The sequence below is a fragment of the Sciurus carolinensis genome, chromosome 11, assembly GCF_902686445.1.
Source record: "Sciurus carolinensis chromosome 11, mSciCar1.2, whole genome shotgun sequence".
Classification (NCBI taxonomy): domain Eukaryota; kingdom Metazoa; phylum Chordata; class Mammalia; order Rodentia; family Sciuridae; genus Sciurus; species Sciurus carolinensis.
In genome coordinates this window covers 69,156,488-69,174,733 of record NC_062223.1, presented here as the reverse complement: position 1 = coordinate 69,174,733, position 18,246 = coordinate 69,156,488, and the positions used below count along the sequence as shown (strand labels likewise).

General features: G+C 40.1%; 1 protein-coding gene across 2 annotated transcripts in view; it reads left to right on the top strand.

The window, feature by feature from the left end:
• Syt9 (synaptotagmin 9) overlaps nt 1-18,246 on the top strand; it is a 183,132-nt gene that overhangs the window by 44,483 nt on the left and 120,403 nt on the right. For both annotated transcript variants that reach the window (XR_007103948.1, XM_047517364.1), the window contains exons 2-3: nt 6,080-6,431; nt 15,722-16,268. Coding sequence is in view for 1 of the 2 variants with exons in the window: in XM_047517364.1 (XP_047373320.1) it covers nt 6,080-6,431; nt 15,722-16,268 (899 nt within the window). In the remaining variant the exon portion in view is untranslated. The remainder of the gene's footprint in view (nt 1-6,079; nt 6,432-15,721; nt 16,269-18,246) is intronic.

Sequence of the window (18,246 nt, the reverse complement as noted above, 5' to 3'; positions counted from 1 at the left end):
CACAATTATCTTAGGATCAGGAAGGTATCTTGTGTTCTGAACGCACGCGCACACACACACACACACACACACACACACACCCCTATACACATTTGTATGTATAAATATCTCTCTTATCTTTCTATCTATTCTCTCTCTCTCTCTTGATCAGATTTACTCAGTGTTATCTACAGGCCATCTGTATAAGATTCTTCTGAGATTTGAGATGATCATTAAACAGAGATTCTGGACCTCACCTAAGACCTATTAAATAAGAATGTCTTAAGGTTGAAGTCAGGGATCAACATTTCCCTTTACCAAAGAGTGTTTTATTTTTACTTTCCATTAGGAAATTGCCAAACATATATATTCAAAAGTAGAGAGAATAATATAATAGACTTCACACATTCAAAACTCAGTTTCAGTAATTATCAACTCATGATCAGTCTTGTCTCATCTATAATTTGAAGCAAATTCGAGACATCATAGCACATATTTCCATATGTAAAACATAACCACAATATAATTATCATACCTAGTAGTTACTAATGATAATATCTAATATCGTTAGATTTCCAGTTCAGTTTTCCTTGTTTTATACTTGTTTCTTAACTGTGTAGTGATTTTAGGTGCTTAATCATTGTAACTGCTCTAGGCTGGACTGACTCCTCTCTGGAACTTTGTTTCACTAGTCTTCTGAGTTGAGTGTAATTTGTCCTGTATTGTGTGGTCTTCTGTCTCATTTTAATCTCCTCAGTTATCCTCTAGTAACTTCCTTAGCAAAAAATCTTTCTAACTTCTTGCAGATCTAAAACTGACTTTTGTAACTCTCATACTTTGTCAGTAACATGTTGGGTAGAGAATTCTAAGTTGAATGTAGTTTTTTTCTTAGAAGTTTGCAGACATTATTCTGTTATTGACTTTTTCTGATGAGAAGTTCAATGCCAGTATGGTTCTGATTTCATTGTGAACTTATTATTTTCATTTCTTAAGTCTTGTGATTATCTCCAATCTTAATACTTTTAAATGCCTTAATAATGCATCTAAGATATTATTTTATCATTGGTAATCAGAGCACCCTGTCAATTTGTCCTTCATTTCTAGGGAATTTTAAATTTTTCCTTCAATGATTTTCATATTCATTTTCTCCTTCCTAATCTTTTGGAAACTTTAAATTTTAGACCTCCTGTGTGAATACTATACATCCTTTATCTTTTGTTTAAATATTTGAAGTCTTTGGTTTCTTTTGGCTTTTTCTTTTTGGTTTATGTTCACTCAAGTTCCTTGACTTTAACCTCTTGAATATTTCTTTTGTTTAGGCAATCATGTTATTTTATTTCTAGATCAGAAGGATCTCAAGAGTGTCTGTTTTTGGGTACTGCTATAGCCATGCTTCTTACCAAATTAATTTACCTCTTGCTTGAATTTGTTTCATGTCAGGATCCATTTGCTCTGATGACTCAGCATGGTTGGACACTTTTGAGCTGCTGATTTGTTCTACTTGTCCTATGACTTTACAGTGTCTGTTCATGTGTTCTTCCTGGTCCTTCACACCTTACGGTGACAACTACTGTTTCTTGGTTCATATGCTTTGTATGGATATTCAAACTTTTCACTCGTTAGCCAATAATTGTTGCCATTCCGAAAAAACACTACACTCTTTTAGGCTTATGGAGGTCCCCTAGAATTATATATGACCAACTAGGATATTGCTGAGCCTGGAGATGCCACAGAGTGCTGTGTCTGGTGTTGCAGTGACATTGCTGTGGTACATCACATGGTATGGCGAGAGTCTAATTGCAGGGCATTCTACTCCACATCACCTCCCTGGGAAAGATGCATTCCACACAGTTCTTGGTACAGTTTCAGGCACCATCACCCCCAACCAAAGCAGCAGCACCTTCAGGGATCTGAATCAAAATTGGCGTGCCATTCACCTCCTTTAATCCCCAAAGCGTGGTGTTGTTATTCCCTTGATCCTTGGACAAAAGGACCTATTATGCTGTTCTTATTCTATAGAAAAATTATCTAATTATTTTTATTGCCACCATTTTATTTCAGTTTTTGCTATGAAATATACTATGAATGCCAAAGAGTAAATGTAATGAGAGTACATATCACTTTAAGATTAATAATAAGACAAATAATCACATACCTACCACCTAACTTGAGAAATAACTTCTCTCATAAATAACTGTTCTCTGATTCTATACCGATTCTCTGTTCATTTGCTGAGGTCATGGGTCTGAGGTGAGGAGTATGACCATAGTGACTCTTACTTTTTTTCTGACAAGAGGGGGAAAAGTCACAAATGTCGTGTCTAGAGGGCACACAGCTCTTTGTGACAGAACTCCAGACGATCACACTTAGTGACTGGTGTGGCAGTGTATGCCATCATTGGTTTCTCCTCTCAGGTGTTCTCTTGCTTACTCCTGACTCACATGGCATCTTAATGTGAATAATAAAAGTCAACTCTTATCATTTGTTAGAAAAATTTTTTTGTAATAATCATAAATGCAAAAATGTGAAAGACTGAATGTGACTGTGGTGAGCACCCCTTAAGTGGTTTATAAGCCACAACCTATGCAACAATGATTCAGGTTTGGCAGAAGGTATCTCCAGGGCTCCTCCAATGAGCTTCATCATTTAGTGAATGCCTACTATGTGCCAGGAACTGTTTGAGATTCCTGGAGTGTTGAAGTAGACAAGATCTCTGCTGTCATGGCTCCTCATCCCTGAGCAAACTGTCTTTTGAGCGCATCAACTGGAAACCAACTAACGAGCTGGACTTGTTCTTGAGCAGGGTCAGAGTCCCAATGGTTACTGAAAATGGGCCAAGTCTTCGAGTTATTTGGCATGTTGTTTATGCCAAGCTAAAACCTGGGAAGTCATGTTGTACTAAGCTGATGCGTTCAGAGCTCATGTGGGATTCTTAAGTCCAGGGTGACCCTATGTCCTAGTTTACCCTGGACAATCCTGGGTTAAGTATCTTATCCCATGTAGTTATTAATATAACCCCTTTTCCCTCTTAAAAGTGTCTTAGCTTTGGACAGCAAATATGGACAGTCATGCATATTAGTCAACTTTTTTGCCATGGCAACAAATCCCTTCAAAATCTTAGTAACTTAAAATACCAAATATTCAGGTTTTGCTCATGGATTTGTGAATTGCTTACAGCTCTGCACTAGCCTGTGGGTCAGGTTTAAATTTATTTTTCATTCTGGACTTTGGCCTATGCCACAAGTCTTTTTATGCTACACAGACAGGCTGGAAGATTAGCCTCCATCTGAGAACTCGTCTTATGCCTAAGGCGAGAGCTCTGGTGGGATGGACCATACCCACTCATCTTTCATTAGGCAGATCAAGCCACACGTCCAGGACATCAGAGGACTGGGATTTAGGCTGGTTCCTGGGAGAGGGACACCGTGGTAGGGGAGAGTGACTGTTTAGTAAATTTAATGCAGTTATCACCTCACATTCCTAAAACCTACTTCCTCCCAGCATGCCCTTCCTTTAGTCTTTGCTCATAGTTTCTAAACCTGTCTGTGTCAGGACAAAGCTGAAGTAATTAGCAGTTCATAGGGAAGGAGTTTTGCCTCCGTTTGGATTACAGAATGTATTAAGGGATTTCACCACTGTGTGGAGCCTGTTTTGTTTTTAAATTTTATTAGGGGTTAACTGGGGCTGGGTCTCCTCCCTCCTTGTGCACCCAGCACTATCACTTATCACAGGAGTCTGCAGCAATAAATTTTACACTCTGCTGTGTGAGCAAGTGGAGCCTGTGGTCAAATCATGTTCACCCTATGTTGGGGCTCTATGCAGTGTGGTTTACTTTATCCTCTCCCTCATCCCTGTACCTGGTATTTTTAATTTTTATTTGTGCTTAGCGTCCCTTCATTTGACTGTGTTAGGTATTCAGCACTGATTGGCTTTTCCTAAATTCCAGAAATTCTGTAAAGTTACTGACTTGGTGATGGATCGATGGTACCCTTCCTCCATTTCCATTGCTTATCCCATTACAGTAGGATTTAAAAAAATTTTTTTAAAGTTGTAGATGGACACAATACCTTTATTTTATTTATTTTTATGTGATGCTGAGGATTGAACCCAGTGCCTCACACATTTTAGACAACCACTCTACCATTAAGCCACAATCCCAGACCTTCAGTAGAATTTGAAGAGACAGAAGAGAAAAAGATTTGCACCAGGTCACCCATGTTGGAACTAGAACCCAAATGTTTTCAAATAGAGATGTAATATTGTCTCACCACAAGGGCAAAGATTGACTAGGAGGCTTAGGGTACATCTGTTATATCCATCACTAAACTGGAAGCTGGCTTTCTTTCAAGAGCAATTTTTCATGAAGAAATAGTGTTGTCATTTGGTGAGAACGATCAGGTGCCTTCAGAGTAATGTTCAAAAGCACATGCGTGGGACCTGGGGTTGTGGCTTAGTGGTAGAGTGCTTGCCTAGCCCGTGTGAGGTACTGGGTTTGATTCCCAGCACCACATAAAAGTAAGTAAGTAAATAAATAAATAAATAAACAAATAAATAAAGTTATTAGGTCCCTCTACAGCTAAATTTTTTTAAAAAGCACACGCATGGTAGCTGATCAGCTGACTCAGTAGTAAGTACTTGCTTACAGGAGGATCTATACATGCCTCAGCGACTTGTCAGAGATCATAAAACATTGGTGTTGTTGTGGATAGTTGAAATTGTGAGGTGTAAATCATCTCTGACTTTCTCCTTCACTGAAATGTGAATCTGTGAAGGGATGGAGTCTGTCCTGCTCCCTATTTTATCTCCAAACAGTAGCATAATACCTGGCACATAGTGGACATTCAGAAACTTTAATGGAAGCAATGCAGATATTAATGATAGACACATAGAAGCAAATCCTGGGAGAATCATTAGGGCTCCTGCGTGTAGTTGAGCACAAGAAAGACAGGTAGAAGTGTTCTTTAAAGTAATAGTGCCAGGAATGATTTCAGGTTGGAATCAACCTCACTGGTTCTATTGTAGTTTGGATTGGAAGCCTGGGGAATTGAACTCTGTACTGAAAGTTAGGAGCACATTCATTGGCTACTGCATGGCTTCAGGACTGTGGTCATATACAGTTGCTGTCATCACCTGCCATATTCCCTCCCCCTCACCACTTCAGTGCAGGCTTGTCAACCTCTACTATTGCCTCTGCACTGATTTCAATGTGGGATTTTTCTTGCCACTGAAACTCATGTTGCCTACCTGTGGTGCAGCTTGAAAAGCCAAGTATTTAATGCCTTTTGAGAGCCACCCTCAAGTCAGTGACTGAAGGAATTTGGTAGATAAGCAACCCAGGCCCCTCTTTCCTGGTGTAGGGTAACTCTTAGGTATAGGCTTAAACCGTAGTCACTATAGGGCTTAACCTTTAGTCCTCCCTGCCCACTGGCCAATTTCCCTCTCCATGTTTTCTTTGCCGTCTAAATACACCTCTTGCTCTTAAGCAACTTGTTTCAGGGTCTGATACTTGGGAACCTCAAATTCCAACAGTGTGCCCTGGGTCCCAAGAACGTGACCATTGGAGCACAAATTTCACAGAAGTCTTGAGCTCTATTTTGTTTAGACCCTTTAAAGGTAATAGCAAAAGTGTAAAAAAAATACTCTAGTTTCTCTTGTTTTAAAAAGTTGTGACTTAATTCCCAAATTGTATTATATAGCTCTCTGAGATGACAGAGTAATTTTAAAGGACCATTGAAACTGCCCTGCTCAGAAAATGTTAATTATTTGTACTGCATGTAGGATAGGGTTTCATTCAACTCACAGAGCGTTTCTACTCCTCCAGAGTATAACCTGTGTCTTGCTGCTGCAGGCTGCTCATTGTTTCTAAACACATCCTGCATGTCATCCTACCTTCTTTCTGCTTTCGCTAGTCCTCTGGTTTGCGTCCAAATTCTCATCGTCACTGCTCCAGAATTAGATGACCCTACAGCATCCCCCAATCTGGCTTCCTGCAGTCACCTTCTTAGGGATGAATGGATGAGAGGATCATTCTGCCCATCTGTGCAATGGGGGTATATTAGAGGCACAGTCACACTGACCTCTGATCTTTGCTTCTTTTCAGATATTTCGGTGAGCCTGCTGACCCTTGTGGTCACTGCCTGTGGTCTTGCCCTCTTTGGCGTGTCTCTCTTCGTGTCTTGGAAACTCTGCTGGGTTCCGTGGCGAGAACGAGGCCTACTGTCTGGTAGCAAAGACAACAACCAGGAACCTCTTAACTACACGGATGCAGAGACCAATGAGCAGGAGAACAGTGAGGACTTCCTAGATCTGCCCACACCCTGCCCTGACTCCTCCATGAAGATCAGCCACACCTCCCCTGACATTCCCCTCTCCACCCAGCCAGGGGTCCAGGAGAACTGTGCTCATGGCGTCCGTGTGCAACGCCAAGTCACAGAGCCAACCTCATCAGCTCGGTCAGTAATGCCTGCTTCCTTTCTGAAATGCAAGGCAGAGATCACCCATTCCCTTTTTGAAAATTATGGCATTGATTAGCCCAGAAGTGTGTAACCTTTTAGATGTCCATTCAATATCAGAAACACGAGTATGGGAAAGCTGTGCTTCCGGTGGTGAGTTAGTTCCTGAGCTCTACTTAGTCTACCAAGTCCATAAAAGTAATTGTTAACATTGTTAGAACTTCTCATGTGTCTAGTATAATGTGCAAACATTATGTGCATTATTTTAACTTAAAATTTTGATATGGAAGCTATTATCATTTTTCTTTTACAGTAGAATAAACTTTAAGTCAAGAAGATAAGTAACAAAGTCATATTAGTAAGTACCCAGATCAGGATTTGAACTGTGGTTCAACCAACACTAGAACCTGAACTCTTTCCTGCTGTTTCCTGCTGCCCTCCTAGGACTGCAGAATTTATTCACTGTGTCTCTGGCATAGCCTAGCTCACAAGTAGACTCTCTTCAGACTCCACAATGTGGCTGGAGATCTTTGTCCATTTCCAGCTTTTGTAAGGTCTACAAGAGTACCTGGACCTTGGTGCACTCTTTTTCAATTGTTTGGTTGCTTTGTGCTCTTAAACAGTAGAGAGATAATGAAGGAGAGTAATAAAAATCATGGGCTCTTGGGTCTAAAGAATTGACCTATTATTACCTGTATGTGCAACGTTGAACAAATTGCTTAACCTCCATATGTGCTATTTACTTTTTTATAAGAGAAATAGTAATAATACCAACTTTCAGGTGATTTGAAAATGAAATGACAACATACACTCCCACAGGTCTGCTCCTAGTAAGTGCTGCCATTTTGCTTTTTGTATTATTGTCATCACTGTTGTCATTGAGATAGGCTTCTCTCTTGACTCAGATTGCACAAAGGTGAGTTTGAGGCTAAACAGCCAAATCTAAATCACTGCACATAACAGCCAAGTTTTAATAAGAGATGTTAGGAAAAAAGACACAGAAGCAACTTTCTTTAAAATGAAAATATTTGCTTGAGTGATAGAGGAATAGCATGTGCTGTTATTTGGACAGTATGAACACAGTTTGGGGGTGTTTCAAAAATCTTTTATTCTGTAGAAGCAGACATAAGATTTTACCCTTTTCTATGTTAATCAAGTTTATCCTAGAGGCTCTGCTCATTCACATTCAGGGGGATGGAATATGACAGCTTACAGTTTAATTTTTTCAGAAACCTGTTTTAGCATCATTTCCAATTCTGAATCAAAGAGCTAAACTTAAAATATTCCTCTGTAAGGAAATGGGTGGTTGTTTGCCATTTGATTTACAAGAAACCTTCAGATTTTATCACTAGGATTTCTCTTCAGATTTAAGACTTAAATATAACTAGAGCTCCGTTTGATGCTATCATGGAGTTCATGCAGTGGTACAGATTTATAATAAAATCCTTTCAGTACTTTAAGACCTGGAGCCTTTTAGATGAGGATTCCAGTGAAATTGCCTTCTATTTGGTTCTTTTCTGCATATGATTTATCTTGTCTTGGTTCCTCCAATACAGGGTGATAACACTGTTTTTATTAGATTTGAACTGAGCTCTCTGCCATATAATTGTAATAAACTGATAGCAATAATATCACTATAATTATCATATTTATTCTAGAAAAATATATAAATATCCTGTGTATCAAAAATATAATTTGTTTAAAAGAGAAAAACCACTGTTATCTTGCCCACTGATTTGTGGAAATTGGGTAGAAGAAAAAAAAAAAAAAAAGAGAGAGAGAGAAAAGCAAAGGAATTATCCCTGTAAAATGAATTTTACATTTAGATTTATTTTAGTTTTGGAGACATGCAATTAAATTATCTTTTCTGATGGCCAAAATCAGGTTGAGCAATAGCTGAACTGCCCTCAGAAAACTAAACTCTTTCTAGCTGCATTTGACCTAGTATTAAATATGAATTTGCATCTTTATGCATTTAAAACATTCATACCTAAATTACTACTGACCTAGTTTTAAGAGTTCTGTTTGCAAATACACATCTTTGTCTAGTAGTGTATGATCCTCTAATTCTTTAGTGATTGTGTTACATTATAAGAACACACGTATACGCACATACACATACACACATACACACATACACACACTCCTACCTTTTTATAGGCAAAGGGGAAAATGAATGAAATTTCTTTCATGCTCCAAAACTTTTGGGGGAATGGGTATTGGGATTGAACTCAAGGGCACCTGACCACTGAGCCACATCCCCAGCCCTGTTTTGTATTTTATTTAGAGACAGGCTCTCACTGAGTTGCTTAGTGCCTTGCTTTTGCTGAGACAGGCTTTGAACTTGCAATCCTCCTGCCTCAGCCTCCCAAGCTGCTGGTATTACAGGTGTGCACCACTAAAACACTTTTAACTTTCTTTTTTTAAGTAACATATTGAGAAGGGGGAAAGTATTCCTTGTTGAAATGACCCTGAGTGATCTGCTCTTCCAGCCATTATTTCTTTTACCTTCTTTTCTCATTATGTCCTTTCCTTTCTCACTGTTTCTGTCCTGTAGCAGTTATCACTTGTTGCAGGGTTCTGAGGACACATCCCTGGTTCAGTGCACATATGACTTAGATTCCCATTTAAGAATATTCTCCTTATCGCTATGATTGGTATAGCTTCTGACATAGCACTTACACTGGAAATCTTAACTTCAGCTAGCCTTTTCAAATTGTATACACTTGACTTATACTAGTACCATTTGGAATATCCTAATGATGAGCTTTGTTTTATCTTCAAAAATGTTTCTGGTCAGGATGACTTCCTGTTGTTGCAAGATCAAGCACATAAGATTCTATGTCTAGTTAGCTCAATTACTATTAAAACTATCTAAAATTCCTGTTAATTCTTTCCAACTTGGATGAAATCCCTCTTATATTAATTATTTAATGTGTTGAAAATGTGCATCTTAATTTTCTCAGTTTTTCAGTACCAGAGCTTTGTTATAAAGGGCTCTGTTCCGAGTGTATGAAAATCTCTGGTTCTCCAAAATAGAAGGAACCTTGAAAGGCCATCAAATCTATTTCCTGATTTATATCTCAAGATGAACATCCCTCTGTTTTTTCAAGCCTTCTAAAATTTCCTGTGTAATACTTTGGTTCTATGAAAACTGACTGGTCACATCACAAACTCCTCATCAGGTCTGTGAAGGCCCTGCATGGTCTTGGCAGAGCCTTGCCTCCTATTAGGTCTTCCATGTTACAAACCCAGCACACACTTTCTACATGGACTCTGTAGGAGGTGTTGCCTATAGAAAACTCATCACAGTCCAGCTACGCTAGCCTCTCCTGCTTCCTTCAGTGTACCGAGCCTTCCTCTGCCTAGAGATGTTTTCACGTCCTGTTCCCTCAGCCAGGAATGCTTTTCCTTTATCTTTGCCCTTCCTGGATCCTTTGCAGCTTTAATGTCCTAGCAAAAATGTCTCCTGCCCACAGAGGTCTCCCTGACACCCCACACCTGAAGAATGTACTCCCTCCCACTCTTAAATTCTCACATTGGCTTTTTCACTCCTTCACAACATCGAACACTCTATGTGATTATTTAATGCCTATACTTCCCACTAGACTGAAAATTCTTTGAAATCAGAGATCACATCCGTTTTGTTTCTTTCTCTGTACCCAGTGCCTGATATATAACAGACTTTTTTTCCATGAATGACTGACAGAATACATTGATCAATAGCAGTCTGCTTTACTCTTGTTCTGCTGACAAGAATGGCAAATGGCCAGAAGTATAAACTGAGTAGAGCCCATAATGGTGTGAGACTGGCAGAAGGCCATTTATCTCGGGCTTCACATTCATTAAGAGTCTCCCATTTAGACTTTTGACCTTATTTTTGAATTAAGCAATCCACAGAGGTACAGAAATGCAGTAACAGGATGGAAAGAAGATAACCATCATATTTTAAACTTGAGTCCCTTTAATGACCACAACTCGCATAAGTAATACACAAAGATTAAGTTTGTTGTAATTATGAGTAGCACTTTTCTGTGAAGCTATGTTTTTGTGTTGAGAGCAAAATGTTTCTTAATCACTTATAGTTATTTCTTCAGATTTTAATAAACTGACAACTTAAAAAATGTAAGTTGCCTAGACCTATCCCAACTTCCATGAGACCCTGAAACTAGATGGAACTATTCATTTTTTTTCTACTGGGATTTAATTTTCAGAAATGGTTATGTTCATGGTGTTCATATATTTACTGTAAACACATGTACTGAGCATCTGTTATGTGCCAAATTCACTATTAGGTTCTGGTATTAGAAAAAACTTAGCACTTCCTTCAAAGACCCAAAAGAAAGGCCTCAGTTACACACATCAAAGTGCTCACATTGCTCTTTAGAAGATTAACGTGAATGCAGAAGATACGTGGGATAGGGTAAAGAGTGGGTACAGAGGGCCGGTCCACGCCTGTCTTGGGGGCAGTGGGAACGGAAAGACACAGACGATACGAGTTACTGTAGAGAAAGTGGTGGGCAAGAGTCTCATTGGTTATGGGGGAAATGGTATTTGGAAATGATGCCAAGGTTTCAAACCTTTTTAACTTGGGAAATGGTGTGAAGAGCAGGTCATGCTTCAGTGTGCTGAACTGCACTTGACCACCTTACTCCACTGGCCCTAAGGCCTGGTGCTTGATGCCTTCCTTATCTCATTCACTGGAGAAGACCCTGAAGCCCAAGCCAAGTAAACCTCAGGTTCCTGTTCCCTCCTGCCCTTGCAGTGTGTTAACTGCCCCTGTCTAGTACTTCCCCTTCTGTGTCTGCTGTGGTTTGGAACAACCAAACTCTCATCCCTCCACCACCAGGGGAGTTTCAGAGGAGGTAAACAGGGTCTGACTCCACTGTTCCCACACTTCCTGCCTTGACTGGAATGTAGAAAAGAAGCCAGTGATGGTTCTGGACTCACAGTTTGCTTCTCTTTTTTTCTGTCCTTGGATCTTGAAGCCTGGCCAACATGGGTGCCCCAGAACCAGGGAAAGGATAGGTCAACTTTCACCTCTGAGATGAGGCCACCGAGGTGAAGGAATGTGGGAGAGAGTGCCCTTGTCCATGGTTGCACCTAAAACCCAGAGATGAAAGGGATGTTGGGAATTCTAAACACTGGTTCTAGCAGAGTCTGGAATGTATCCAGGCTCTGTAAAGGGGTATATATGAAAACTGGGCATACATGAAAACTGCTGGGGTCAAAGAGCTGAAGATCCTCTTAGAGAGCTGGGACCAAGATGAAAATCAGTTAATTTGTCTCTCGAAGTCTATAGCATCAGTTTGAAAGAGAATAAGGATGAGGCCAAATTAAATAGGCAAGCCCAGCTCAAGTACCATCTGCTCCGTGAAAACGTCCTGAGCCAGAGGCCTTTCATTCTCCCTTTCTGCTGTCAGGCTCTCTAACCTCCGGTCAGTACTTATCCCCATCTGCCCTGCTTTATAGATCCTGGAGGTCCATCTCCTTGCCAGCCTGACCTGTTATTTCCTTCAAGGCATGGACTATGCTTCTCTGCAACTTCTGCTCCACTTAACACCTTCCTTTGCATATTCACATTTATTGAATTGCAGTAATGTCCTCTTTCTTAAGATCTGATGGACATAGTTGGCTATTTGGGTGATGAGTCAGGGCTTGAGACTAGAGCTGGGAAGAAAAGAGAGGAGGAAAACCTTTTTGTCTCTGCGATGCTGCCCCTTCCTGACCCATGGCTGCAGCTCAGCACAAGACTTAGATTGCTTCAGGTGTAAAAGTATGTTTTGGAGTTTATTATGGGAAACCCACTTTACAAATTTTATAATTATTTTTGTACTCAAACTTTCATCAGGCTCAACCCCAGATCTTCCCGTTCAGGTCTTTGTTATTTCTCAGCCAAGTTCAGTCCTTAAGTTCTTTTCCCTGTCTCTTCCATGACAGGAGAAATAGCCTCTGTTGCACCTGAGAGAGAGTGAGAGGTGGAGGAAGCCGAGTTTAAATCCCAGCATCCAACTTCTCTGTGGCAACTTACTTACAGAGGAGACCATCTTTCGGCTTTCTGCCTCCCTCTCCCATCATCCTTGGGGTTTACTTTTTTCTTTCTATTCATTGTGCGCATTAAGTCCTGAGAACACCAAAATCCAGGATCCCCAGATCTACTCACAAAACTGTTTTGAACACAGATTCCCCCTTACCATAGTCACTCAGTATCATAAGTGATATCACTCTGTGACATTAAAGTTCCAGACTCTGACCCTGGAGAACCTCTTGTATACTGCACTCAAAGACCATCTCCATTGACCATTTAGAACCACCTCCTTTTGGGTGGAGAGAGCTGGGGTCAGAACACTATGTTCTGGATCATTCCTCCTTCTTGCTTTGGATTCGCTTTTTCTTCTTGCTTCCATTTTAGTAGCCTCTGAAAGCTATGGAATATTGATTTTCCATTGCTTTCACCTCATCTTCTCGTTTGTGTCCCTGGGGCAGCCTTCATGCTGTACTCTCATTTCTCAGCCCCTGGAGCTCTAGCTGTTATGCCGGAAGTTCCAAGTTACCCAGATTCTCTGACTGTTCTGAATCTCTCTGTCCTCCTACCCCAACTCCAGTAAGCTCACTGCCTCCTGAAAGGAGCCCAGGGCAGTGAGAAACGGTCATGCCTGGTTAGTCTTTGCTATCTGCTTTAAGCCAGTACCTTACAGTGGGATTCAACTATTTGCCCAGTAGTAATTCTGAATGGGGAGAAAAATATTGGGAAGGACATTATCATGTAATACATTTGGTAGGTAATAGTATTCATATTTGTGATTGGTTTTTAAGAAGAATCTGTGGTTATATTGGAATTTTGAATATGGGGCTTCCTGGGCAGTCAGGTACTTGGAATGAAATTTTGTTTTGGCCTTTGAAGTACAAATCTTTCTGCGATGCCCTCTCCACCTCACCCCTTCTAACTGTTGGCAATCCATTGTGGTTAGCAAGAGCTGAACATATAGTACCAATTCCTCTTCACATTTTATGTCTAAGAAAAATGTACAACAGAATATGTTCCATTGCTAAGTAGCCAAATCCATGCATTTTAAATTTAAATTTACTTGGTAGATTTAGTTCTACAGACAAGATTTAAGACAAAACTTTGCTGTGATATGATGAATCTATAACCAGTTCTCAAAAAAACTCAAAGGTGACATTCACAGAGACTCTACTTGGCCATCACCCAGGAAGGAAAGGGCCACAGAGTAGCTGGGCCTGGGAGACATAGGATTATCACTACATCAGACTTCAATTTGAGAGGGAGTATCCAGTAGTTTTTGAAGGTTCATTTATATTATATAAATCAGCATCGCTAACTAAACAGCACCCAGAATAGTCCATACAGGTCCCCACAATTAGTCCTATTAACTAGTCCCTACTCAGGTTTGTGGGAACTGACTCAGTACCAAAGCAGGACCCTTTTTGGAGCTATCCCATATAGAAAAATCAGTAGCAGAAGACGTAACTGATACCACCCTCTTCTCGCCTCTGTATCGGTCAGGGTATTTGCTGCTTCCTGACAGTTCTTTCTGTCCACAGAGGCCAAAAGAGCAAGATAAAAGCTCTGCTCTAGTACCACACTAGTTCCAATTCTAGACAAGGGAATGGCCTGACTGTACTGGTGTGGAGAACTAGTTTGGTCACTTACCAGCATCTGCCTCCCAGCACCCCCAAATCATCAGATGCAGAGAAACTTGAAGAATGTGGATTTCTCTGGAAGAAATTGAAATCTTGCAGCCACAGCTTTCAGAACACAATTTTTGCACATGGGGGAATGTTTGTAACTGGGGTGTATCTGCTTGCTGAGAACTATGTTGGTTGTCAAATACAAGTGGTGGCTCTGTGACTGTGCTCTTGTACCACACGGGTAATTAGTGATCAGGAGGATATTTCAGGAGGAAGATGAATGTTCATTGTGATGTTTGTGAGGCTGAATAATTTCAAACATGTTTTCAGGTCTGTTAATCCCACCTTTTTTTCACAATGTAGTCATAAGAAAAGAATTAAAGATAATACCACCTCTTTGCTAGTCCCTCAGAGACATCCTGATTGTTCCCTTTTACTGCAGACACTATTTTATTTAAGGTTATTGAGTGGCTACATATAGCATAATATAAAGACTAACCTCTGAGCTGAAGACAAGCAAAAATAACCTAAAACAACTCTGTACCAAGCACAGTAGTGCACATCTGTAATTCCAGCAGCTGGGGAGGCCAAGGAAGGAGGCTCACAAGTTCAAAGCCAGCCTCAGAACTTAGGGAGGCCCTGTCTCAAAATAAATTTTAAAAAAGGCTGGGGATGCGACTCAGTGGTAAAGTGTCTTTGGGTTCAGTCCCCAGTACCAAAAACAAACAAACAACAAGAACAACAACAACAACAAAAACCTTTCAACTTGTGAGGACTCCACAGATAAAACAGGTTTTAAAGGGAATTTAAGGGGAATTTCTAACTCAAACCAATAAGCATATAGGATGAAAAGTAGACTCCACTGGCAAATATTTAATTTGCAAATGTCAGCATCCAGCCTTCTCTAACTTAATCCCTATCTGCATATATAGGAGTTCACCTTTAATTTTGGTGCCATTAGTGTTTATTTTAGAAATGAAACCTCCTGATCACTAATCATCCATACGGTACATCAAAAGCAGTCTCAGTGCCGTCTCTTGCACCTGTCAGAGCCAGCATGATCCCTGAAGGCAGACACATCCGGGTCATATACAACTTTACATGAGCAAAAACTGTGCTCTTGTGTTGAAATTATTTGATTTGAACCAGCAAGGATTCACTTCCTTACAAGGCCAAAAGCCAATGACATAAAATTCTATGTAATTTAGAGAAAGATGCATTCATTCTTTTTAAGACAACACTTAGCTAAGTATTTCAATTTCAGGATATTATCTATAAAGGTGAATAATTTTTATTTTTAAAGTAGCCCATACAAATCTTTATATCCCACCCACCAGATAAGCTTCTTTAATGGCATATTAGACAGTTTAGAAAGTGCATTAAACCCTTAAAGCTTCAAGGTCACATGTTAGTAAGTTCATTTCCTGATACCAGCCTCAATTTTGAGCTTCAAGCCTTAGGGAGCAGCTTACTCACATTGATGAGCATTTTGAATTTAGGCCAAAAAAAAAAAAAAAAAACCCACAGATCTAAGCTCTTAACATAACATAAGAGCTACCTACATTCCAGACACAGGTTTCTGAAAGACCCGTAGCTAATGAGGTTATAACTTCACTCTGTTTTGCTCTTCATTCAAGGCATAATTCAATCCGAAGACAACTCAACCTGTCAAACCCGGACTTCAATATCCAGCAGCTTCAAAAACAGGAACAGTTGACTGGAATTGGTAGAATTAAACCCGAGTTATATAAGCAGAGGTCACTGGATAATGATGACGGGAGAAGGAGTAACAGCAAAGCTTGTGGGAAACTGAACTTCATTTTAAAATATGACTGTGACTTAGAGCAGCTCATAGTGAAGATTCACAAAGCTGTCAATTTGCCTGCCAAGGACTTTTCTGGGACTTCAGATCCTTACGTCAAGATCTATTTGCTTCCTGATCGGAAAACAAAACACCAGACTAAAGTTCACAGAAAGACCCTGAACCCTGTGTTTGATGAAGTGTTTTTATTCCCAGTTCCCTACAATGACCTTGAGGCTCGGAAACTTCACTTCTCTGTGTATGACTTTGACAGGTTCTCTCGCCACGATTTAATCGGCCAAGTGGTGGTGGATCACTTCTTAGACCTGGCTGATTTCCCCAGGGAGTGCATCCTTTGGAAGGACATTGAATATGTCACTAACGTGAGTCCAACATTTCTTCATTGGGGTGCGGGTAGTGCAGGGGTTCTTTTTGGTGAGCATGGAAACAGATTACTTTACATATTATTTTATTTGGGGGGCAGAGTATAAAGTTCATGTTTATATTTTTATAGATGTTATTCTAGAGCCTCTTTGAGCCTTTCCAGAGACACGTTTTTATCAAGTTGCATTTTGAAATTTCCAAGAATTATTCATGAAAGCTATATCAAAGGATCCCAGTTTCTCTTTTCAGCTTTCTGATCCTTAACTGTTCCCTAATGGATAGCAGATATCTCCTCCTCACCACATTTGCTTTAGAGCTTTCTTAGGTTGTTTGTGCTAAGTGGGTCTTAGCATCTTCTTCACTGTATTCTGCAGCCCAGCTCTGAGAGCACTGAGTTCTTGCCTGTGTTCTCAGGTTGACTTAGCAGCACTCCCTGATCAGATCCTCATCTATAACCCTGGAAGCAGGAATGGTTGAGGAGAGTTGGCACCACATTTTGTAAAACTCACAGAATCAAAGTTACAAGTAGGTCAGTCTGAAAAGAAACTACAGATAACTGCAGAACTGATCTCTAGAAGGTCAAATCCAATTTACCGCCCAGGAGAGAAGACAGAGGTGCTATGTACTGGTCCATAGGTCCATATTTACATTTTAAACATGGAATCATAGAGGGAATATTTTCACTTCATTCACATCCTTTACCCTCTCCTGCCAAGGTGTATTGACATTACAAAAACAGAAGGGAAAGTTGTACTTTCTTAGGTAATCGATATTTTAAGGCTTCTTGTTTCTTTCACCCATCCAAATTCCTTGAGACAACGTTTTTAGCTTGATGTCCTATTTATAAGCCCTTCAGAGGCCAGCATAGCATCCAAAGGGATCAAGTACCACCATTCTTGATCCAGCTTGAGTTTGGAGCCTATATATAGAGAAAAATTCACTCTGTTCAGGAAAAGGACACACAAAAGCTTTGCCTAGTGACCAGATACCCCCAGTAATATCCTCCATCCTCAGCCACTTTTATCGACTGGGGACTCACCCTCACTTTGGCTATTTTACGGGACACCCTCTCTCCACACACCAGAAGGTACTAGTGCCAGCTTTGTCCTGATATTCAGATAGGGATAGCATAACACGGAGTTCTTCTGGCCATTGTCATAATGTTGAGAAAGAAAAGAAGAAGCTGGAGAAGGTATAGAGAATAGCAATTGATGAAATTAAGGTGATTTGGAATATTGGGGTAAGAACAGACCTCCTTCTCTTGAAAGATTATGATGTATGTAAACCCAAAAGTGGATGCTAGGGAAAGAAAGAATTGTCTCCCAAACCTTAATTGCCCAAATCAGAAGGCAGCTGAGAAGATTTAAAAAAACACATTAGTCAGGCTGCTTGTAGATATGAGTGACCTAAGAATTAACCCTCTCACTGGGACATTCTACCAAGTGCCTTTGGTTAAAGAAGCTGAGTCACTACCAGCCACAGTGATGAGCCTTGGGCTTAGGTCTGAACTCATGGGGAGGGGAGGGGAGGGAGGGATTTATCACACTATCTAGTGAGATATCAATTTATATATATACTTTTTTTTTTTTTTACTTTTCATTGGTTCTTTTTTGTTATAAATGACAACAAAATTCATATTGACATAATTATAAAAGCATGGAATATGATTTGTTGTAATTTAATCCCCAGTACTTCTTTTATCCTCCCACCCCCTGTTCCCTTCCCTCTACTCCACTAATCCTTCTGCTATTTACTTATAGTTGTTTTCTTTTAAATTAGTGTCTTGTGGATATACATGATGAGATTCACTGTGGTATGTTCATATATGTATACAGGAATGTTAAGTCAGATTCAATCCACTGTCTGATGGATTCCATAAAATAGCTGAAGAGGTTATTAGAAAGCTCAGTGTGGATCCTACTGTGAGTTGCCTTCTGGAGACTTTGTGGAGAGAGCAATACTGTGCACATAGGGGCT